The 25,369-nt window shown below is 36.1% G+C and overlaps 1 protein-coding gene across 3 annotated transcripts in view; it reads right to left on the bottom strand.

The window, feature by feature from the left end:
• sei (seizure) overlaps window positions 1–25,369 on the bottom strand; it is a 54,127-nt gene that overhangs the window by 22,155 nt on the left and 6,603 nt on the right. For 2 of the 3 annotated variants that reach the window (XM_067770748.1, XM_067770750.1), the window contains exons 4-8: window positions 24,657–24,838; window positions 20,809–20,829; window positions 10,041–10,195; window positions 7,077–7,197; window positions 6,873–6,993 (exon numbers count right to left, since the gene is read on the bottom strand). In XM_067770748.1, the coding sequence (XP_067626849.1) occupies window positions 6,873–6,993; window positions 7,077–7,197; window positions 10,041–10,195; window positions 20,809–20,829; window positions 24,657–24,838 (600 nt within the window). The remainder of the gene's footprint in view (window positions 1–6,872; window positions 6,994–7,076; window positions 7,198–10,040; window positions 10,196–20,808; window positions 20,830–24,656; window positions 24,839–25,369) is intronic. The other variant, XM_067770749.1, reaches the window with a different exon arrangement.

Here is a 25,369-nt window from a genome sequence, read left to right as displayed (position 1 = left end):
AGAAGTTCAAGTTAAAATAGTTTGAGATATAAATTATAAAGAAGGAAGTACCAGTTCAGCGTACACTGGGCAATCGTGACAATCCAGCAGAACAAAATCACGGTGCTATGTATGTATATGTTTAATTCCAATAAAATACGCAGAAACATTCTCTAAACAAAGATTAAGGAAAGTAGTAATTCTGATTTGGCGTTATGCGCCTGAATAAGCTACAGGCGATTTTGTGAGGTCATACATCTTTAAAAATTAGTTTATATATTGACATAGCGTATGCGATGAGAACGTCCGCTGCTAATGCACTTAGTACCTCGTACCTTAGTGAAAATACCTTCCTTGCATATTCTAATACAGAAAGAGTTAACACTCGCCGCACAAACACTTCAAAATATCTCTGAGCTAAAGAGCACATGTAATATGAAAATTCATAGGAAAATCCCGTATTGCAATTACGCCCTGCAATGGTCCCTACGCGCAGAATCTCACGAAATTTTGAGTTGTCTATTGTGAACAAAACTCTTTGGGAAACAGGGAATCCATATACTTACCCTGACTGAGAGGTCTGGTTCACGGATGGATCAAAATTGATGACGGTAGAACGGGCGCTGGCATGTATGGGCGACTATTTTTCAGGCAGAAGTGGTGGAGAATGTCTACGAATAGGCTTAATTAACCTCGAGGAGTAACCTTATTATGTCAGACAGCCATTTTTGCCTTGCAGTCTTACATAATTACTTCCAAGCTATATAAATATTGAAGTCCTAAATGATGTGGGGGCCAAAAAAAAGGTTTTGTTAGGATGGGTTTCGGGACATAAGTTAATTGAAGGAAATGAACAGGCAGACTACCTAGCCAAGCAGAGTGCTTTAGCAGCATTCTATGATACGGAGCCATTCTGTGCACTCTCAAGGGCACACACTGGGCAAACCATGAGCAACTGGGAAACAAGGTCGCAGTGCATCGAGGCCAACAATAATAATATTAAATAAGTATTAAAGTATGACATATTTGAATAACTTTAACATTGACCTCGAATACCTTTTAAGGGAGTATGTTTATCGAACATTGTGAGCAGGTCTTTTGTGTAGAGCATCAAATATCAAGCACAACCACTATAATCAGTATTATCAAAATATAATTATAAATAAAATTTAGAAACTCCTCACCATTCCAGTGTCTGAAAAAATTAGTTTTTTGCGATTTTCAGCAAAACGTTATGTTTTATCAGAAACATATATGCACAAAAATTGTAGATCATAAATTTATCTATAAAAAACGTCTCAATAATTTTTTTCCTACGTACCACCATATGTGAGATATTATGATCCAAAAAGCCGTACAAGGCCAACGCGCCGATTATTTCTTCGACTACAGCAAGTACTTCGTCTTGTCTTCCTAAACACACACTTTTTTGCCTCTTTGTCCCGTCCAGAAAATACAGAACTTATGGTGCGTTTGATAACTTGTCTGAAGCGTCGTTTGGTTTCGAATAGCTCGGACAGGTCCCAATCCCTATGAAGCTGGCTGTGTAGCTCAAAGTCTTTGGCATAGCTTTCACTGGTAATTTAAATGCAGTCAAAGCATCATACAAGCAACTCCTTATCGAGCTATCTAAAGTTGGTTTGAAGTCAACAAAAAGATGGGACGTGTAGGTTCGCTTACCGCAAGCCTTCTTCAGATAGTAAGATCTGGTAGAAATTAGACTTATTACGTTTACATGCTACTTTAAAACGATAGATTTTGAGAACATTGCCTTACACTCATAAATTAGCTTGTACACTGAAAGAAACGGTACTAGTAAAATCAACAAACTGTTCTGTTGTTCTTGACTTAACGGAGATTCGGTGAAATTGATCGAATTACGGTTAATTCGACCGAGTTCTTTGTCAAGCGAACAAATTAGTTTAGTCATTTCAACAGAACAGAAATTGTCGCTCTCAAGTTAATAAAATTCTGTAAAATTGACAGATTCCTAATCAATCTAACTGATTTTTTTGTTAACACAACTGATCTCACTGGTCATTTCAACAGCGATCAACAGTCAATACATGAGCAAATTTCAAAGAGAAGAGAGAGCTCACTGCGCTCTCTACTTTGTACTTATGATGATGGTGCCACTTAAAAAAAAACACCAAAATACGAAAACCACCAAATCGAAAAAGACACAAAATGGGAAAACAACAAAAAACTTGTTTTTCAGTTATCAATACAAAACGAAAAACTCTTTTTTGAATTTACTGTGCAAAAAATTATGAGATACCGGGACACCTATTTATCGGGTACAATTTTGCAACTTCTCCTCCAAGCGAAATGCAAAATTGCGCCCTCTTGTTGCAAAAGTTTTGTTTGAACGAACAGGATTTTTCCAAAGTTAGTAACATTTTCTTGAAGTTTTTACGAATTTTCACTCCCGCAAACGTATCTAATAAGATAATAAAAAACATCCTTTTTAATGTTGATTTAAAGTTTGAGTTGTTTTGGAATCGTTTCAACTTAAAGTGTTACGAAAATTAAACTTGTCGAATTACATGTAAAGTTACTTCAGTGGTGAATTACCTTCCTGCGATTTAATTCTTTACTTTTCTATAACTTACAAGTTCTCTATTTAAAATGTTATGTCAAACATTTATACTAAAAGTTGTGTTCGAAACAATCAAGTGTGGCAACTAAATGCGAGAGAAGAAATTGAGAATGGGCTGAGCTGCAACTGAAAGAATTGAGAAACAGTTTTGTGACTACTATTTTCATTTCTATTTGCAAAGCGAAGTTAAAAACTATAAATTAAATAAATTATAAAATATAAAATTTGGGTAAAGTGTGTTTAATAAAACAAAATAATAAAGTGTATAATGTTTAATGAGTGCCAGCATATTTGATGCGCGCCCAATTGAAGTACGGTTAGTAAGTGCAGCCGTGGTGTGATGGTAGCGTGCTCCACCTACCACAACGAATGCCCTGGGTTCACACCCCGGGCAAAGCAACATCAAAATTTTAGAAATAAGGTTTTTCAATTAGAAGAAAATTTTTTTAAGCGGAGTCGCCCCCGGCAGGGTTTGGCAAGCACTCCGAGTGTATTTCTGCCATGAAAAGCTCTCAGTGAAAACTCATCTGCCTCGCAGATGCCGTTCGGAGTCGGCATAAAACAAGTAGGTCCCATCCCGCCAATTTGTAGGAAAAATTAAAAGGGAGCACGACGTAAATTGGAAGAGAAGCTCGGCCTTATATCTCTTCGGAGGTTATCGCGCCTTACATTTATTTTTTTTTGTCGCAACAACTTTTTTTTGCTCATTTGACTACTAAAACGGTCAATTACGAATCAACGATTTGAGCACAGTTGATTCAACATCTTCCCTGCAAAAATCGTTGGATCATGTGGTCCACTGGAGTACTTACCATTATACTCCACTGTAATGCAGCAATGGACCAACTCATGTTTCTACACGAGCATATTGTAAGCCGATCATTGCTCGTTTTTAACGATTGCAATCACTACACGATGTTTATTGGACTGTGGGTATTCCATGGATTACTCTGATGTAATGCGGAGTTGGAGTATATGGTCCAGTCATAGGGCATCGCAATGTTAATTGGACCATATTTTTTGTATGAATTGTGGTTAATTTTGGAGCACTCGGTTGGTCCATAGCGAGTAATCCGTGCATGCATGCATGGAGTACTCGCGATTTTTGGAGGGTTGTTGCGATGGATAAAAATTTACAGAAATTTCGGTTGAATTGACCCGTATTTCGGTTGATTTTACTAGTCTTTTTCTTTCAGTGTAGTTTATTTGGCGTTCTAAAACTGGGCCTACTTTTTTGGTGCGGCATCCGGAGAAGCGTATTTAGGATTAAGAATCCGGAACTAAACTTATTTTGACCGCCTTCAAGTTATGAGTAAACGAACCAACGCACATAGAGTTTTAATAGACTTTACCGAATTTTTGTAACAGGGCAACTCAAGAAAACTTGCAAATAAACGTTTCATTTGGGATGTTTCCATGGTTACGAGACAGTGTGAGTGAATTGCTTTAATATCGAAGTAACGGATAAATTCAATAGTTTTACTGAATTTTTTAATGAGTACGATACGCGTAAGTATCGAGTACTTTCCCTCGATACTTTTTTTGGTATCGATTACTTTCCGAGACTCTTTTAAATGAGTACAGGCAGCGAATACGGGTACAAGGTGGTATCTGGGGGCATGTTTCCCAACTCGATTCTTTTTTATCCTCAAAGAATGTTAGGATGTTGATAATCTAATTCGATTCTTTAAATCATTTACCATACCTAATTCTGTCAATGCATATGTGACCCGGTCTATGAAAAGGTGGCTTATGACTAAAAAAACAGCTGTTTTCAGCTATTTCTCGCAAAAAAAAACAGCTGTTAACAGCTGTTTCTCGCAATTTCTTTTTTGAGTCATAAGCCACCTTTTCATAGACCGGGTCACATATTACAAATATTGTAATCTAGTGAACGCTTCCATTAAAAATCGTGCCCGTACACCAGGTTACTTACTTACTTAATTGGCGCTTAACCGTCTAAACGGTTATGGCCGTCGAACAAGGCGCGCCAGTCGCTCCTTCCCTCCGCCAACCGGCGCCAATTGGTCACATCAAGGGAGTTTAAATCGTTTTCCACCTCGTTCTTCCAACGGAGTGGGTGGCGCCCTCTACCTCTGCTTCCATAGGCGGGTTCCGATAGAAATACTTTCTTGGCCGGAGCATTATCTTTCATTCGTAGAACATGGCCCAGCCAGTGAAGCCGCTGCGTTTTAATTCGCTGGACTATGTGGATGTCTGCGTATAGCTCGTACAGCTCATCATTAAATCTTCTTCGGTACTCACCATCGCCAACACGTAGAGGTCCATAAATCTTTCGAAGCACTTTTCTCTCGAACACTCCCAAAGCCGCTTCATCTGCTGTTTTCTAATGGTCCATGCTTCTGCCCCATATAGCAGGACGGGTACGATAAGTGACTTGTAGAGTATGATTTTCGTTCGCCGAGGGAGGACTTCACTTTTCAATTGCCTACCTAGTCCAAAGTAGCATTCTTCGCTGGATTTCAGAGGTGATGTTGTTGCTAGGGCTGATGCTGGTTCCCAAATAAACGAAGTCTTTTACTATTTCGAAATTATGGCTGCCAACCGTAGCGTGGTTGCCAAGGCGCATATGCGCTGACTCTTTGCTCGATGACAGCAGGTACTTCGTTTTGTCCTCATTCACCATTAAACCCATCTTTACCGCTTCTTTTTGGAGTAAGCAGAACTAACGGGGCGGTTGTTTAGGCCGATGATATCAATGTCATCAGCATACGCCAGTAATTGCACGCTTTTATAGAATATTATTCCAGAGCGGTTAAGTTCTGCAGCTAGTACAATTTTTTCCAGCATCAAATTAAAGAAATCGCTCGATAGGGGGTCACCCTGTCTGAAACCTCGTTTAGTTTCGAACGGCTCGGAGAGGTCCTTCCCAAACTGACTGAGCTGATGGTGTTGCTCAACGTCATTTTGCACAGCCGTATAAGTTTTGCGGGGAAACGAAATTTAGACATAGCGGCATATAGGCAGCTCCTTTTCGTGCTGTCGAAGGCGGCTTTAAAATCGACGAAGAGGTGATGTGTGTCGATTCTTTTTTCGCGGGATTTTTTCCAAGATTTGGCGCATTGTGAAAATCTTGTCGATAGTGGATTTACCAGGTCTGAAGCCGCACTGATAAGGTCCAATCAGTTTATTCACGGTGGCCTTCAATCTTTCGCACAATACACTTGACAGGACCTTATATCTAGTGAACGTTTCCATTAATAATCGTGCCCGTACACCAGGTTACCTGCATTGAAATTCTCAAAACATATCTCGTCTTGATGTTACCTAATAAGTTATCTGAATGTTTGTTAACTTCACTTAAATGATATTCTGAATTTCATGTAATAAAAATGTAACAAATGTGTTATTTTATAATTTGGCTGCCAGTGGCCATATTACAGCAACATACAATTTCCTTTCTAAGCTGGTTCGTATTGTAAAATCATATATATTATTTCTAATTGCTGTTTTTTTTGTACGGGTCCCTTTTTCGCTCTTATTTGGAATCCAAATATATAAATAAAGTTTTGGTTGTAAAGATGGATGTTCGGGCTATTAGCGAGCTTTGTTTAGCTATATTTTATTAAAATAATTTATTAAAAATAAACGATTGTGAGCACTATTGTGAATATTTGCACTGCATTACCGGCAGTTGCTACCATACCCCAAGAGGGCAGCGCAAGCTGTAAGAAGTTTTAATTGATTGATAGAACAGCTGATTTCTGTTGATATTTGATAAGAGACTTATATTGGTTGCGCAAGATGCGCACGGGTCCGGCTCGTATTGATTAATGGGGATGGCTAAGTCAGCTCCTGATATGTATTTAGCAAGGTGCGCACAAAATATCTACAAAAAAATTATTCAGAGTTTCCTATTCAGCGTAAATAAATGTTTTTATGTAATTTACATGCATTTAATTTGAACACGTATCATTATTGAAATTAAATAGCACCATACAACTTTTTGCCTCTATGCAGCGCTTCGGTTAGCTCCCTCGAAAAGAAAAAAAAACAGTTTTTATTTAAGTAGCATTCACTTAGTTGCCCTTGAAGGAATGTGGGCAGGAAGAGATTAAGGAAATTTGTTTCCTATTTGTTAATTTTAAACAAAATACAAATAACATACCCGGGCAAGTGAGGGATCAAATCTGGTGAAGACTAAATATTTCACATTTAGTAAGTATAACGATTAACGTTACATGAAACAATTAACCTATCATGAATTTATTAACATATCATTGAATAACGTGCTTAATATTTTAAAAATTAAAACACATTTTAGTCTACTTACATCCCACGAGCATCACACAAATTGTAAATACTTTTTCGGCGTCAGTATTTGGAGCAACATTTCCAAACCCGACAGAAGTCAATGATGTAAATGTAAAGTAGAGTGCAGTAATGTACCTTGACTAAATGTTAATAATTATATATATACATGTATGTAAACGTAGCTTTTTGTTTTTCAATAATTAAATGCAACAAATTTGAATACCTTAATTGTTGGTCCACCGGTGTTATTGTCGAAATATGGTTCTTGAATATCATTCCCTAGTGAATGCAACCAACCAATGTTTTTTGTTAAAAGGGTTCTTTCGGCATTTCCTATAGCATACCTAAATATTTACGTTAACTGATATTCAATAGACGAGGTGTGGCAATAAAGTGCCGCAAATTTAGTTATAATTTTAAAACTGGCAATACTTTTTCATTCGTCATCATCTGTCTAAAAGGAGATTTTCTTTTAGTAAGAGTTCAAAGTTGAGGTAGATAGCACGTTTGGTTTGTGTTTTATGCGTATTTTTTGTAACCTTTTTAGTGGCATAGCAACGTGCTGCGAGCATCTGTTACACCGCATTCAGAGCGACAGCAGATACTGAATGAGTTGGATAAACAAAGTCAACAGTGGGTGGAAAAGAGTGTGGAGCTTCCAACAAAAACGAGGACGTCAAACTCACATCTGAAGGCAATGTTGATTGTTTTTTATTTCTTGTTTATATCAACGGCATCATTCATCGTGAATACGTTTCCGCTGGCCAGACAGTGACTGGAAAAATCTATGTTGGCGTTTTGGAGAGGATGGCTGGATCTTGCATCGGCCGTTTCCTCGTTCGTCTTGCAAAAGTTGTTGGCGTAAAAAGGCATCCCAACGTTGCCTTAATGTACATATATAAAAAACTAATTCTGTGTGTGTGGTACCTATGGAAACGTATTTCCCACACTTCAATCATCACCAAATTTTGGCTATAGGTTCCTTCGGTCAACACGAAGGTTTTAGGCTAAAAATAATTTCGATATATAAAAGGGGCGTGGTACCTCCCATACAAATGGAATCTTTGGTACTGCATAACTCTGAGGGTATACATGTCAGAACATTGAAATTCAGTAAGGAGTTATATAAGGGCAATACCTAACACCACCAAGAAAATGTGGAGTTGGGAAAAGGGGGGCGTGGCACCTCCCATACAAATGGAATATATCATACTGCATATCTCTGGATGTAGTAATGGTAGGGTAATGGTAAGGAGCTATATGACGTTAAGTCCTAACACCTCCAGTTAAATGTGGAATTTGGAAAAAAGGGGCGTGTCACCTTCCTTACAAATGGGATTTTTCAGAACTATGGCTGCCGTACAAACTTAGGTTATTTTAACACCTAAAGTTTGACTGCATTGTTGAGTTTGACTGTTATTCCTTTTGAACGTTTAGTAATCTGCCGCCGTTAAAAAAATTTGATAGCTTCAGTCTATCTACATCTATATATGTGACTCGGTCTATGAAAATGTGGCTTATGACTCAAAAACAAACAGCTGTTTACAGCTGTTTCTCTCAAATATGGCTGGATAGGCCACACATTACGAAAGCCATACGATGACGTTGCACATGCTGCCTTAACCTGGAATCCTCAAGGGACACGATGCAGGGGCCGACCAAAGATGACTTGGAGGAGAACGGTTCTTCAGTAGAGTGGCAAATCGTTTAACGAATTAAGGCAAATAGCACGAAATAGAGATAATTGGAAAACTTTTGTTGAATCCTTAAGCTCCTAATGGAGTATGGAATAATAATAATGGCTGCCGTACAAACTTAGGTTATTTTAACACCTAAATTTACTGCATTGCTGAGTTTGGCTGTTATTCTTTTTGAACGGTTAGTAATCTGCCGCCGTTAAAAAAATTTGACAGCTTCAGTCTATCTACATCTTCTATAAAAATCAAATTCTGTGTGTGTGTCCCTATGTGTCCCACACTTCAATCATCACCAAATTTCGGCTATAGGTTCGATCAAGACCAAGGTTTTTCATATTTCAGAATAAAGAATTTTAAATTTAAGTTTTTTTTTGGCTATGCGAACGAGCAATCTTAGCTCCCAAAAATGATCATGTTAACAAAATCATTGGTCGCATTCAAAAACAAATCCTGGTGAAGTGGCGAAATATAAATCGATCGACACAGTTACAGATGGAGATCAAATTGTGAATTATCCAATTGAATTTCTAAACTCTTTAGGACCACCTGGAATGCCTGCGCATATATTAACTTTCAAAAATTGGCTCATTAATCATGCTTCTTCGGAATTTAGACCCACCAAAATTGTGCAATGGAACCAGACGTTGCCTTAAGGAATTAATGCCGAATGTAATCGAAGCAACAACCATCAGCGGTAAAATCGAAGGTGAAGATGTGCTCATTCCACGGATCCCAATGATTCCTACAGTTTTGCTATTCAATTTTAAGCTCTTACAGTTTCCTGTACGCCTTGCTTTTTCAATTACAATCAACAAAGCACAAGGAGAATCGCTTACTGTTGCAGGCTTAAATTTAGAGAGTCCGTGCTTTTCCCATGACCAGCTATATGTTGCTTGCTCTAGAGTTGGAACGGCAAAAAATTTGTTTATCTTTGCACCGAACGAAAAAACCAAAATATTGTGTACCCACATGAATTACAATAAGATACAATAATAAAATGTTTTAAACGAAAATTTCACCAAATATGCGTACAAAATTCAATTCAATTTACAGAACAATAAACTAAATTATGAACAAACAAAACATAAAAAATAACGCAACATTCATTCGATTTCGGGCGTTACAACGTACGACGGGTATAGCAGTCACTCTATAGCCCCGATAATGATCCCTGCGACCTTTTTCTATTCTCCAAGATGAAGTAGCACATCAAGGAAACTCATCATGATGGCGTAGAGGAGGTCCAAGAAGCTGTAACCGTGGTGGTAAAGGGGCTAGCCTCGAAGGACTACCAGGGGTGATTGCAATCATGGGAAAAACGTTGAAATCGTTGTGTAGTGCTAGGGTGAGACTATTGTGAAGATCGATGATAAAATTTTTTCTGAAACTTCATTTTCTAGTTTTTTATTGACAAATTCCCTGAACTTAATTGCCATACCTCTTAATATAGGAAATTATTGCGGTTTGATGGTATCTATACATTTACTCACCAAATACAAGCCAACCAATGAGCGATTAGTACAAAAGTCGCCATAAGTAAAACTAACACAGCAGCGCCATATTCTGAATACCTGTCGATTTTTCTAGCTACTCTTACTAGTCTAAGTAATCTAGCAGTTTTAAGTAATCCTATCAGGGTAGTGGTCTGCAAAAAAGAAGAATAAGTTAATAAATTATTTAGTTAATGTTTAGCGCATTCTTAATTGTGTATAAAAGCATATGTGCGAATTGGGGATTTTAACCCCGAGGAATTATATTAGTAATAATAGTAAATAAACTTAGCCGCAAATCAACGACTAAATGAAAAAATTAAATGTGAAAAAAGTGCGACTGTTCCCAAGTTGTCGTTTTTGTTGCAAAATAGCCGAATACTTCATAATATGAAGAAAATTCTGAAAATGCGATAATCTATGATATATACAATTTTTATTTACGCTGACCTCATGCAACTCAGATTTTAAAACTGTCAACTCAGAAAGAAGATTAAGTTAAGATTTTGTATGTGCAAGAGGTTGTGCTTGAAAAGAAGCAATTGCAACAATTTAGATTGGCTTTATTCTTTTCTTACGAAACAAATCAAAAACTACACCTTTAAAATTTTTGTTTCCTATTCAAATGTACATATGTATGTACATATCAACTCATCCTAATAGAAAGGTCATCACATCAAAATTATGTTGAAAAGACATTTCTCCACGAAATTATTAATAAATCCGCGTCTCAGGAGATACACGAAGCTTTAAATCCTTTTTAAATTACCAAATGCCTTGACACTTGTGCCTAAATTTGATATCATTTCCCACCTTTTATACTCAGCGTGCTTTGCACACAGAGTAAATTAACTTAGATTGGATAACGGTTGGTTGTACAGGTATAAAGGAATCGAGATAGATATAGATTTCCATATATCAAAATCATCAGTATGGAACAAAATTTTGATTGAGCCATGTCCGTCCGTCCGTCCGTTAGCACGATAACTTCAGTAAGTATTGAGATATCTTCACCAAATTTGGTACACGAGCTTATCTGGACCCAGAATAGATTAGTATTGAAAATGAGCGAAATCGGATGATAACCACGCCCACTTTTAATATATATATAACATTTTGGAAAACACAAAAACCTGATAATTTAGTAAATAATGCACCTAGAATGTTGAAATTTGACGTGTGGACTGATATTGAGACTCTTGATAAAAATTTGAAAAACAATTTTAAAATGGGCGTGGCATGGGAATCAATGATATTTCACTTATCAAGTTTTATTGTAAGAGGAAATGGGGAGAAATTTTTGTTAGACGGGCGGTGCCACGTCTTATGTAGAAAGGTAATTTCTCTGAAATGAAATGTACAATTAAGATTCGCGCTGAGTATATAATGTTCGGTTACACCCGAACTTAGACACATTTACTTGTTATACATATAAGGTGCTATGAGCTGAATCATGTACCACACTTTTGGAGAACTGCTCGTTTATGGCTGCGAAGATCGGTCATATTTATCCTACACTGCCGTCCATAGGAAAAAGTCATTAAATAGTTTTATCTGGTACACAACAAAAATTATTGAATATGACCTATTATATGACTACATATATGGAGAGCCATTATCATGTAATTTTGGTACATACTTCTTTTCGGAGCCCGAACCGCCTACATGTCTTATTATTTTAAAAGCAGTTAGGCAATTCACAAGTTCTCCTGTTCGCCGTATGGGCTATACTTTACTCACATTTTATATTGGAAACCATGAAAACAACTCAAAACTTTAAAGTTTAACATGTATACGACACTCTTGTGAATTGCCTAAAGTAAAATGAAATTGACTGCTTCTCTGTTCTTCTTTTCGTACAATTGTTATGCTTTGAAATCATTCCTACAGCAATATTTTATTATAATGTTGAAATCGTGCCAGTTAGAGGCCAGTATCGTTCAATCTGAGAATGAGGAAGATGCTGATGATACTGCAGTAACAACCAATAAGATTGGTTTCAGGCTCAAACGACGGAATAGCTTTTAAAATACCGTAGAAAGATTGTTGTGAATGGTAAGTGGTTTGGCATGCCCTTCGGGTGTATTTCTGCCATGAACAGCTTATCTGCAAAAATTTATCTCCCTTAGCAGATGTCCTTCGGAGTGGGCATAGAACATGTACATAGGTCGTATATCGCACTAAATTATTATCTATATATATAAAATTCAAATTATGTATGTATGTATGTATGTAGGTATAGATCGAGTTGCGTCCTAAACGGATCGACCGATCACAACCAAATTTGCACAACCCACTAGAAACCTTCAGAGGATGGTCACAGGCTAAAAATAATATCGATTTATAAAAGGGGCGTGGCACCTCCCATGCAAAATGAATATTTGGTACTACATAACTCTGAGGGTATTCATGCTAGAACATTGAAATTTAGTAAGGAGTTATATGAGGTCAATCCCTAAAACCGACAAAAAAATGTGGGGTGTGGGAGAAGGGGGCGTGGCACCTCCCATATAAATGGAATTTATCATACTGCATATCTCTGGATGTAGTAATGGTAGGATAATGAAAATTGGTAAGGAGCTATATGAGGTTAAGTCCTAACACCTCCAATAAAATGTGGAATTGGGGAAAAGGGAGCGTGGGACCTCCTAATAAATAAGATTTTTCAAAACTATGGCTGCCGTACAAACTTAGGTTATTATAACAGCTAAAGTTTGACTATAGAGTTGTTTGGCTGTTATTCCTTTTGGCTGTTTAGTAATCTTCCGCCGTTAAAATTTTTTGTTAACTTCAGTCTATCCACATCTTCTATCTATCTATATATATAAAATTCAAATTATGAATGTTTGTATGTAGGTATAAATCGGGTTGCGCCCTAAACGGATCGGCCGATCACAACTAAATTTGAATCACCCACTAGAAACCTTCCAAAGATAGTCATAGGCTAAACATAACTTCAATATAAAGAACGAGAGTGGCACCTACCATACAAATGGAATGTTTGATACAGCATAACTCTGGAAGTATTCATGCAAGAACATTGAAATCCAGTAAAGAGTTAAATTGGATCAATCCAGAAGGGGCGTGGCATCTCCCATACAAATGCAATAATGAAAATTGGTAAGGAGCTATATGACGTTAAGTCCTACCAGTACCAGTAATATATGAAATTAAAAAAAACAAGCCACCGTGGTGTGATGGTAGCGTGCTCCGCCTATCACACCGTATGCCCTGGGTTCAACTCCCGACCAAAGCAACATCAAATTTTAGAAATAAGGTTTTTCAATTAGAAGAAAATTTTTCTAAGCGGGGTCGCCCCTCGGAAGTGTCTGGCAAGCGCTCCGAGTGCATTTCTGCCATGAAAAGCTCTCAGTGAAAACTCATCTGCCTTGCAGATGCCGTTCGGAGTCGGCATAAAACATGTAGGTCCCGTCCGGCCAATTTGTAGGAAAAATCAAGAGGGGCACGACGCAAATTGGAAGAGAGTCTCGGCCTTAGATCTCTTCGGAGGTTATCGCGCCTTACATTTATTTTTTTTTTTTTAAAAAAACAAAAAAAAACAAATGGGAATTTCCGAACTATGGCTGCCTTAAAAACTTAGGTTATTTCAACACGTAAAGTTTGATTGCAGAGTTGGGTTTGGCTGTTATTCCTTTAGTATTCTTTTATGTTATCTTTAGGGTCGGCATTTTCGGATACGCCTGGAGGAACCGGAAAAAAACATTTCTGTTTAATTTGATGTAAGAGCAAAAAGAGAAGTCACTATGGCAGTTGCTTTCTCAGATACCGCGGATACCCTTTGTGTGGTGGACGTACAACTCCGCATTTAAATGACCACTGTTTACAAACATCTGATACACCGATGTGCAACATAAGCAAACGGTCAGGCCAAAGTGAGGGTGTGCGATGTATGCACCACGACTCATAAACAGTCGGTGCAAGTTTTAGACCAAACCCCTAAGAATTTAAGGTGTAATCACCATCCCAAAGGTGGTGCTTTCCTCTTACTTGCTGGAGCAGCCGCAGTTGAAGTAAATGCGTGCTTTTTCGTCTATAGACGGCTTTACGTACAACTAGTTTGCATACAAACAGACAGACGGACAGACGGACATGGCTAAATCAACTCAGCTCTTCATCCTGATTATTTCGGTATACTTAATGGTGGGTCTATCTATTCTCCTTTAAGGACTTACAATTTTGGGTTTCGGGACGAAATTAATATACCATTTCATTTTCATTTTCATTTCTCTTTAGAAATATGAGAGGGCATTTTGGCGGAAAAACTTCTGCAGCAGCTTTTGCTAAACAACTTCTTGAAATTAATATTCCTATTTCTTTACTAACAGATTTGATTTCTTTTCCTGGAAGTTTTTGAGAAATTATGGCATCACCTGAAGCTTTAATAGCTAATGTTTCTTCCTAATATTGAATCTATCTTTACAAACTAGAAATGGCTTTGAGAAAAGGCGATTTAGGCACCTTAAAATGAGGATGTTAATATCACAAGAACAACTTATCACTCTATTAACACAGTCGTGGAAGAGTCCCAAGCTGCGCATATCCGGTTGAGTTTATTTGCTCTTTTGAGCCATCAGAAATTTCTCCTCATCGACTGATCCTTAAAAAGGGCCCATAATATCATAATATATATGCTTTGATATTTCGATTCTCCACGCTTATGTAGTGGGACTAGGCTTTTCACAAAACTTTTATGAATGTCATTGAAGCAATTCATTTTATCGGAAAATTTCGGAAAATTTTAAAACCAAGGATTCCATTGATACCGATAGATTTTTCTTTTCAATTTAGATGCCTTAAATTTCCTATCCCTATCAATGAAGCTCAAGGACGATCATTAGCTGCAAATCGAGGGATTGATGAGCGCAATACAAACCTTTATAGCTTCAGGGCTTCTGCAACTCAATTGTCAACCTCACCTACGCGAGGAGAATCCTGTTACAAATATGAATATATCATACAACAACAGTCATTAGTTGTAGCAGAAGTCAATCTTACCAACTCACGTTTTACCCAGTTACGCGTAGCCCGCATATTTTTATAGAAACGTGTGGTAAAACCCACGGGCATAAGCTAGTAACTTTTATAAAATAAAGTTCTGAGTTCATAGATGATATAGATCTCTGGTATACATTTTCAGAAATTGGACCTTTTTAAGATTATTGATCTAGCAGTTTGTGGGAAAATGCGTATACATTTGTATAAACAAAAGATTATAAAATCGTGGTTATGTTCATTTATTAAAGAAAAAACTACAATAAATTTTAAGTTAAATAAAATAATTTATTAAATTTTGAAGAGCTCAAGGCAGTTTAAAAAATTGAAACACAGTTTAAATAAAATGTTCATACTTCGGTTTAATAATTTGATAATCTGGAACGATCAGAATCCTTTCCGAAAAAGGGGTATAAATCAGGCAACAATCCTCAAAATCTTGTTGGAATAATCTTATCATTATACCAAAAAAACCTTAATGAAACGCTTTGCTGCCTCCTTCGCTTTCAAGCGACAAAAGCGTTCATGTAAATTCGCTTTTTTTAAATGGAAATTTTATGCCACATTTACATTGAATCCTTAGTAGCATGCTTTAGTTTATAGAATATAAAGCTAAACGAAAAGTTGAGATTATGTTAACTCATGGCACAGTTAAAGCGTCAAAGGACCATTGATTGAACTCATCTGTCTGGCGAAGCAACGCAGCAAAGAATTTTTCTCCAAACGCTAACAAGAAATTTTTTTGTCAATGAAAGTGCCTGTGAAATCCACTCTGTTTAGTCCATTGTGTGTTATTGGGGTGGATTTAGATGGGATTTGCGTTGAACGGTTTACAGATTGCTTCACTTTGAAAAATAAATACTTCAATATATGGTTTAAAATGAATTTACATATAACGAATTGCCAAAAGTTTCGATTTCGGCATATGAACGCGCTATATGGTAGAAAGATCCTAACTTCTTTTTTCGTACATACGTCACACTAACTCTGTTCGGCAAAGCCGTATCTAAACCGTTATTTATATCCATGTCGGACTTTATGTGCTATTTTGCTACACGGGAAAGTAAAAGCGGAGTCATTAGTGCCGTTTGTCGTATCGCTGTAGTCGTATCCCTAACGTAATCAGCTGTTTATCGTTACGGAGGAAAACCAAAAACCAATTGGTTGGCTACGATACGGTTACGATCTTAGCGGCACCAATAATCGATTGCATTGATTCCCATAAGGTTGGTCGAATCAGCTGTTATAAGGTTACCGCACCAATGTCTGCAGCTTAAATCGAAGCAAAAAGTTGAGATATTTTTATTATATGGCGTGCTTATCTGTCAAAGTTGAAGCATTGGGTAAAGCGTTCTGGTAAATACGGTTTTCCATGGAACATTTTTCTCAGCATTCAATTTTGCGTGTGACGCCTTAAATCGGCGCTATTTGAGTGAGTTTAATTTTTCAATTGTTTACTATACTATGTTCAAACAGAAAAACTAAATGAGGAAATTTCGATTTGAATTGAGTGGTGTTCATACAACTCAATTTAGCTTACACAATAGTAATTTGATAGCTGGTTGGCTCAAAATGTACGTGTTGGTATTAGACGAATAGAATGGAATGAAAACATAAAACTTTGAAATTTTTGTGTGTTGTAAGAAAATCTGTTCAATGTGTTGGTTTCATTTTAAGTTTGCCATCTTCTTTTGACAATCCCTAATCCAGTGAAATAAAAAACATCAAATCAGCTGATGAGATGAGCCAACCATATAGTTGAGCCATGCGTAACTGATGTTTAAATCTACTCAATGAACACACTTTACAACGTTGCATTTGCAGTTTGAAACAATTTTATTTAAGTTGGCAATTTATTATTACAATTTATTATATGATAAATTGCGTAAAAATTGCCCAAATGGTATAAATTGCCAATTGCCATTGTGTGTTTGTACATAGTATTACTCTTATTCAATAATCGAATGTCCCTAAATTACAATTTTTTTTTGTCAAACTTACATATGCTGCTACAATTATACTAGGTACAAACACACGCCAATTTAATTGGCAATTTATACCATTTGGGCAATTTATTACGCAATTTATGATCTAATAAATTGTAATAACAAATTGCCAATTTAAAAAAAATTGCGTAATAAATTGTTTCAAACTGTAAATACAACCTTGTAAAGTGTGTTTATTGAGTAGATTTAAACGTCACTTGCGCATGGCTCAACTATATGGTTGGCTCATCTCATCAGCTGATATTATTTTTTTCATTTCACTGGAGTAGGAATTGTCAAAAGAGGATGGCAAACTCAAAATGAAACCAAAACATTGAACACATTATCTTACAAGACACACAAATTTCAAAGTTTTATGTTTTCATTCCATTCCATTCACCTAATTCCCACACGCACATTTTGACATTCTGAACACAGGTATGTTGTTGCTGTAGAGATGAGCCAACCGGCCATCAAATTACTATTGTGTAAGCTAAATTGAGTTGTATGAACACCACTCAATTTGAATTGATATTGCCTCAATTAATTTTTCTGTTTGAACATAGTATTACAAAAATTTTCTAGGCTGTTTTTTTTTTTTTTTTGATTTGGAATTCAAAACTCATTGCATATTGTACTATCAATATAGGAGTATTACCATTGTGAATTCATACAAGTGCCGAATGTTTGACAAAAACGTACACAATAGTAAACAGCCTCCATCATCTGTTCAATCGATGTTCGATTACTTAAATTATTTGCTCAACAGTGTTTTTTGAAGTTTTTTTAGACGACTGGTTTATTGCATTATTTACATATTTTAAAATGTTTGCTTAACGGGCTGCTCAGATTTTATCTGTTAACCAGATTTCAGAAATGAATAGAAATATGTAGTCTGATTTTCAGTATACACATTTAAAAGAAAATCTGATTTGAGACACAAATGGGCAATTCATGGCAGTTCAATTTAATAACCGCGAGCAAAAACAAACCTATTTTCCATTCTCTGGCCATTCGCGACAGCCATTCTCCATGTCAGCTATAATTTGACAGGTAGGTATGGCAATGGAGGGATAGAAAGATTTTTCACTTGTATGAATTCACAATGAGCATTACATAAATGAGAAACATATTATTTTAGAAAACATTAGTGAGAACACTTTTTTCAGAAAGCCAAAATACAGAACTCAAAGTGCAGAAAGCAATCAGAAAAAACAAAAATTAAATGCTTGCTCAGCGTTAGGAGGCATATCCAATCATTAGGACTACAAAGACAACTAGGCAATTCCCAAGAGTATCGTATTAGGGTATTCGTTGTCAAATCTTAAGATTTTAAGCCATGGTATCCAATATCAAATTTGATTAAAACATATCATATGCGACGATCAGGAGACCTTGAGAATTGTTCTATATTAAACTGTGCAACTTTCGCGATGAACTTGTTAGCTCTTGCTTTTGTTCCATAGGAAAGGATTATTGATGCACTCATTTCATATCCGAAATGGACTGGATAATGAAGAAAAGTCAATTTATTCAACTCAACCTTTCCTAAGGTCCGGTTTTCCAGTGCGATTTTAAACTCCAGTTAAAGTTGACTAGAGTTTAACTCTGAAACTGCGGCCGTTTAAGCTGAGATGAGCAGTAAAATTTAATGTTTTTAAACAAAGTGGCAAGGTTAAACTCTAGTAAAATTTAACTATAGTTTAAATTCGCAGTGAAAAACCAGCCCTAAGTTTGCATTGGCGATTATCTTTAATCAATAATAGCTGTGTTTTTTTTTTACACGTAAACGTCTATACGCTTAAACTTTATATGGACTGCTAAGCGTCAAACTTTAAATACACCTCTGAAATTGCTGCGTATAAAATGTGTACTACTAAATTTCAATACGCATTATACTCAGATGTAACTGAATATGTGTCTTTGTGTCACCCTCTACACTAATTCTATGTATTCTATGTGTGTCCACAGTTCATCGCAACTGAATCAGCTATATGTTATACCGTATGGCCATCAGAGGGTTGTGTCTCCGCTTTTCAGCACACCCTGTAGCTGTAGCTAGTTATTTAACCACTGCCGCTAGATGGGTCTCCTAAGCATTATCTAAGCGAGGATAGGCGTTTTTTTTCACGCGCAAACGTAAACGTATACGCGTGTATAAAAAAACACGGCTAATAATAAATTAATTTTTTAACCGATAATAGTTACTGACTGCGCTATGACCTTTATAAAAAAAAAAAAAAAAAATGCCACGACTAGGTATAAAATCTTTTTAAATAATGAATGCACGCACAACCTAAATATATAGGCCCGTAATCATAGTCGCTGACCCTTTAGTTAAAATCTTGCCTAAAGTAAAAATGGGATTTAAAATTTTGGTCTGTCATAGACATATTAAACACAGTTCCAGCTAAAATAAGCATGGACAGGGTATCCACATGAAAAAAGGGTATTGATTGGCGCTATGAAGAAATTTTTTAGAAATTTTAAAAGTTCACCCTGTTCCTTACAACCGTGGTTACTTGACTCCACGTATAAAAAATGGTAATGGACCTGTGTAAGTCCATTTTATGTTAGAAAATCATTGAACTCAAGTCGATCATGACATAGACTAAGAGGGTGATAAAGGGGGCAAGTAGTTCAGCGGCGCCCATGCCAAGCAGTTCTTCCTAATTCTTGTTGTATTCCGTGTTTTATTTCACGCTTTCTTTTAAGAGGAATTGGGAAATGTAAATGGGAATAGAAGACACGAAAGGAAATGCCAGCAGAATTGAATTCAAGAATTCTGTAATGTAATTCAATAATTAGAAGTCGGAAATAAGAAATTGTTCTTTTATTAATAGATATTCACAAAAAACCGAATAATTACCCTCAAACGGCTGCGAAACTGGTGAAAATTGTATCAGCACAAAACTCCTTTTTAGTTAATTCTTTTCTGTGTACAACAATATCACCACAATTACATCAACCACATGAAAGTCTTCAACTGTTTTTTTTTTTTGTTTGCAAAAAGATCTTGACAGAGCGGAAGCATTACTTTTCCGCCTTCGGATTATTGCTTCCGAAATTAAAATGCGTCATTTGACACCTCTCCCGAAATTTTTTGACATGTATTAAAAATCGACGCCTGTGGTAAATAATTCCTTCCATTGAATATTTATTTTTAATTTAATGCCAAAATCCGTATAGGATGCTACTTTTTCCTCAAAATGTACTAAAATATCAAAACTCACAAATATCTTGGAATGCGAAATAGTCTTAATTAAAGATTTCGCATATGTGGAGCCAAATAACCATCGCACATTTTAAGATTGTGTAATTTTCGTCACAAACATATTAATACGCATTCTAGGTATAATAAATTAGCTCCTGACGTATATTTGCTGTCGGGGAAGCATTTTTTCACTTCCGTTTAAGTTTATCGCGTTTAAATAGCAAATTGTTTAATTTCTCGCAACTTTTGACAGCAGACCACCAATTTAAAACATATTTTAAAAATTAAAATCGAGCTCATGTCATTTTAAATTTAAAATATTTTTTAGAGATAAAATAGTGTTCAAGTGGACTATAACAGACTTAAAATGATATTTAATTTAGAACCATGTTTAAACCAATAAAACTCTATTTTATTTCGACTATGATTACGGGCCATAGTGTAATGGCTTAATTGTGGAGTTGAAGCTACTGGGGAGGAGTTACAGCGTTTTAGACATAACATAAGTAAGTAATTATGCTCAAAAGCTCATTTAAGAATGATTGTCTTATAATACCTCTTCATTATCCAAGCCGAGCTGTAAAACATTGGATATATAAATAAATTAAATTAAACATATAAAAAGTTCAAAAAACATTGCAAAATCAGATTAAAGATCTTATTTTATCAATTGCCTACAAGTACTGTATTTTATAACTTCGTAGAAATTAAATTTTATTTTGAAGTTTACTTTGCATATAGTACTAAAATGTTTTGTCTCCTCACATTTACATCAATGGATCATAATTTTGTTAACTATTTCATATTTTTATACAATTTCACTAACTTTGCCTTGGCCAAGCGAATAAAATTAGGTTTGAGATACGGGTGTGGTTTTTGACTTTGGGATCTCATGTAACCCGGAATTATTTTTGCATATTTCAGCAACTTTATTTTTCAACAAAAATGGCCTCCCTCAGCAGGAACTCAATACGCTTGGGGTGAGAGAAGCCGTTTTTGAACAAAATCGGAGATGAAGCGCCGAAACCCAATTCTGAAATAGCGCGTTTTTGGATCCAAACCTGAGATGAGCGTTCTTCAAAACAATTTTAAGATAGAGGTCTTCGAACTGGATTCCTATGTAGATGGATATTCCACTCGTCGATTTGTGGTTGTATTTTAGAGAGGGTCAACGACATTAGAAGAAGTCAGCTGGATTTTAAGTAAGCCCACTGGATTTTAGAAAACGTTAGTTGGAATTGGAATGTTCTGTTGAATTTTATAAAAGGTCGTCTGGTTAATAGAAAAGTTATCTGCATTCTAGTAACTGTAAAAAATTCGCATTTACTCTTCCGCATATCTAATCTAAATTTTCTAAAATCCAATTGACTATTATTATTTAATATTTCCATTTCATTTAAAAGGCTTATATTTGGCCAATTTGACCTCATGGAGGATACGAATTATGCTTGGTTTTCCAAATGTTACCATAAGTACATATAAGTAGTAGAAGAGGAAAATCGTTCCAATATACATCATTTATCCACCCTGTCGGAAAATCAACAAAACAAGAGAAGTAGTAAAAGACTCTACTGCATTTTAAGCCATAATTCGGAGTACCTGAACAATTTTGGGCTCTTACGTAAACTACTTCAAATCTTCGATCACCATCGGGAAATATAATAAGTAGCTTTTCATCAGCCATTTTTATCTATGCGGAATAATTAGGCAATTTTTCCAAAAAAATTAGAATAAAAGATTTTATTATTCGAAAAGCCCTACCACTAGTTCTGAGCTACCGTATGGGTACTTTCAAAAATAAAACGAGAACAAGTAATTCAATATTTTTCTCGAAAGTGCTTAGGGTAAATCTAAGCTTTATTAGTTTGATTCATGCTAAAATTTCCAAAAAATTATGAACATATTGTTACGAATATTAGCAAAACTAAGGGGTGCTGCTATCTCTAAGCCGATGCTAAGCAGTGACGTGATTCACATCAATAATTCAATCATTATGTCTACACTATGTACATACCCGCAGCGGAGATGAGATGCCCAAACACATGCAGACATCTTATTGAGATGCTCCTAAATGTAGGCAATTATAATTGTGGAAGTGTCGCTCACACATACAAGCGCATGGGGTGTGAGAGAAGCTATACAAATTATACAATTGTAGCTACACTGAGAAGTTTGAGAGCTGATGGACTAGTAGATTCTGGAAGCGCCTAGAAGATGCGAACAGAGAGTATAAAAGGCAGCAGATGTAGAGGCGCTGGAATTCAGTTTGATTTGAGCTATCAATCAGTTTGGTTATTAAGCAAGCTATTCGTTGCACAGTTTGAGTGTTATTGTGAAGTACTTTAATAAAGGCAATTTTGTATTATTACAAATTGGAGTTATTTATTCAACAGTTTAGTGATTAGAACTTAGCAGAGGATTGCAAATAAGAGGATTTGCAAGTAAATTCGTTACAATATTTTGATTGTTGACAGGGTATTTATGATGCAAAAACTTCTTTGAGTCTAATCTAATGTACCACGTTCGTGGAATCCTAGGCGGCAAATATATACGCTAGCAAATAATAATCATACTTTGCGGGATATATTCCAAAGAGATTTATGCCGTAACCGAACGGCTTTTGTAAGTCAGATGAGTTTTTACTGAAAAGCTTTGTATGAAAGAAATACACTCTGCGTGATTGTGCTAACTCCACACCACGGCGGCCTCATGTAAACATTAAAATTTATCTTCCCTATAAACACAAATTTGTTCACAAAAAATGTTTTTATAGGGCGTATAAACCTTAAATACTCGAAAAGGCCAATATTGTTCATGCAGAAATTTACTCCGGCCTTAAAAAAACCTTTTCGAAATTATTTTATCAGCAGGCCTGACCTCCCAAACTGTTCGCTCTTATGTTTTTTAGCTCAGTTAAATTTAATTTATATCTACTTAACAACAAAACATTTTGTAAAATAAAGTAAACGAGCTAAAATATACTTCAATGCTTCATATAATAAATAATAATAATAATCATAATAATAAAACAAGTAATTACATTAAAAAATAAAATAAATTGGCGCTAGACGGACTTCGTCAGATACTTTACGTTTTCATATATGTAATTTGTGGTTTGCTGTTGTCGCATTTCTCCCACAAAGTGGGGGACCTGCATGTTTTATGTTATGGCAAATGTTTTTTTTTTTTTTACAGACAAGTTTTTCAGGGCATAACTACGCTCGAAGAGCTTGCCAAACCATATCCCAGAGGCGAACCTATTTAAAAATTAGTTTGAAGTATTTTTTACATTGCCCAACAAACAATGAAGTCCGCTGAAGATTATGTTGGAGAAAGACTCGAGAAACAGTTTTCGAACAAAATGGGACCTAGTTATCAAATCAAAGAAAGTTATAGTTCTCCAAACGAACTCCAATGCATTTCTTCAATGGGACTCTAATGTGTGTTGAACTTCTCTAATCATTCTTGATCTCGAGCCAAGATTATATAACTAGTCACTTTATGGAAAACCTATTAGGGGAAAACCTATTCCCGTAACACACCGAAGGTTTTTGGTTCAGGGTCCGGGAAAAACAACGTCATAATCTTTAGAAAATATTGCTTTCTTAGTGGGGCTCTCGGCAGTGGTTTGGCACACGCTCGGGGTGTATTTCTGTCATAAAAAGCTACTCGGCATAGAAAATGCATGTCTCGTTTTGCCAATTTGTAGGAAAAATTAAAAAGGATCACGACGAAAACGGGAAGAGAAGCTCGGCTTAAATCTCCTAGAAGGTATAACGCGCCTTGCATTTTTATTTAAATTTAAGTGGCAGAGTTCGAAAACAAATGCTCAGTATTTTTCTCAAAGCCAGCAATTCACGAAATTGCCCAGAGCTAGATCCTTTGGAGTTATATTAATGTGGTGAAGTGAAACCTCAAGTCAAAAAAGGTGTGCGACCATTGGAAAACAGTTCACAAAAAATGTGGAAGAGTACCCAGAAAAACCCCGTCAAGCAACTTCGTAAGCGGTAAAATGGCATGCTAAGGGAAAACCTCGCGACATTTTCAAAAAAGGGTTCTTATTGAAAATTCGTTACTCACTACCAACTTTATGTTATTTAAGGAAAATAATAGGTACCTACCCGACTAAAATAATGGTAGTCAATTGCTTGCTTTTTAGAAAGAAGCAAATATATGTATAAGCGTAAAATTTACGTGCATACTCCTTATATTAGAGAAATTTGTTCAAATTTGTAAATGGCTCGTAAATTTCTCAAATCTTGTTAGTAATTCAAAATCAATACAAGCCTACGAGGCTTACACATTTTGCAAGGTATCGATGTATTAACGACTTTTGATGAATTGTCCTATTGTTTGAACTATAAATTTTTATAAACTAGCAATTTTTATAATTTTTTAATTTACCTCATCAGTATCACTTCCAACCAATAATAAATCGAATGGAATTGCAGCCACTAAATCGATCAGGAACCATCCACTCAAATAGTGTACCGCGATACGTCCGGGATGAGACACGACTTCGTCTTGGCCGTCAATGAACGTAGTTCGAAAATTTATTAGTATATCAATAACAAACGTAACATCGACTGAAATAAATCAAACATACAGATGCTATTATTTATCGGACATGAAAAAAGAAATAAAATAAATTCTAGCATTCAATAGAATTGTCCAGCATCAAAACATAATCCCTCAAAGAAATCACTGTCATAAACAGCGAAATTCGCTAAGTTTTCATCGAACACAAATAAGCAACATTCGTCAGCAACCTGCGAAAACAGCTGAGTACTTTAATGCTTGCGCAATAGATGTAAACGAGCTGGACTCGTTGTGTCCCCACATGACACCAACCATCTCTTGAATTGTAATGTCGAACTAACGCCTCTAACACCCCTTTCATTATGGTCCACCCCTGTCGAAACAGGGACTCCCGTTAGAGGATATTGATGACAATTTGTGATCGGTCGCAGCTATTAGCTGGGGCGAAACATTGTTACAACAACAACAACAGCCGGACTCGTTCCCATCTTTCGCAACCAACATAAAAGTCTCTTATCAAATATCAACAGAAATCAGCTGTTCTATCAATCAATTAAAAATTACAGCTTGCGCTGCCA

The sequence above is a fragment of the Eurosta solidaginis genome, chromosome 3 (genome assembly GCF_040869045.1).
Source record: "Eurosta solidaginis isolate ZX-2024a chromosome 3, ASM4086904v1, whole genome shotgun sequence".
In the NCBI taxonomy this organism is placed as follows: Eukaryota; Metazoa; Arthropoda; class Insecta; order Diptera; family Tephritidae; genus Eurosta; species Eurosta solidaginis.
The sequence above is the reverse complement of the archived record's forward strand: the minus strand, read 5'-3'. Positions and strand labels throughout refer to the sequence as shown.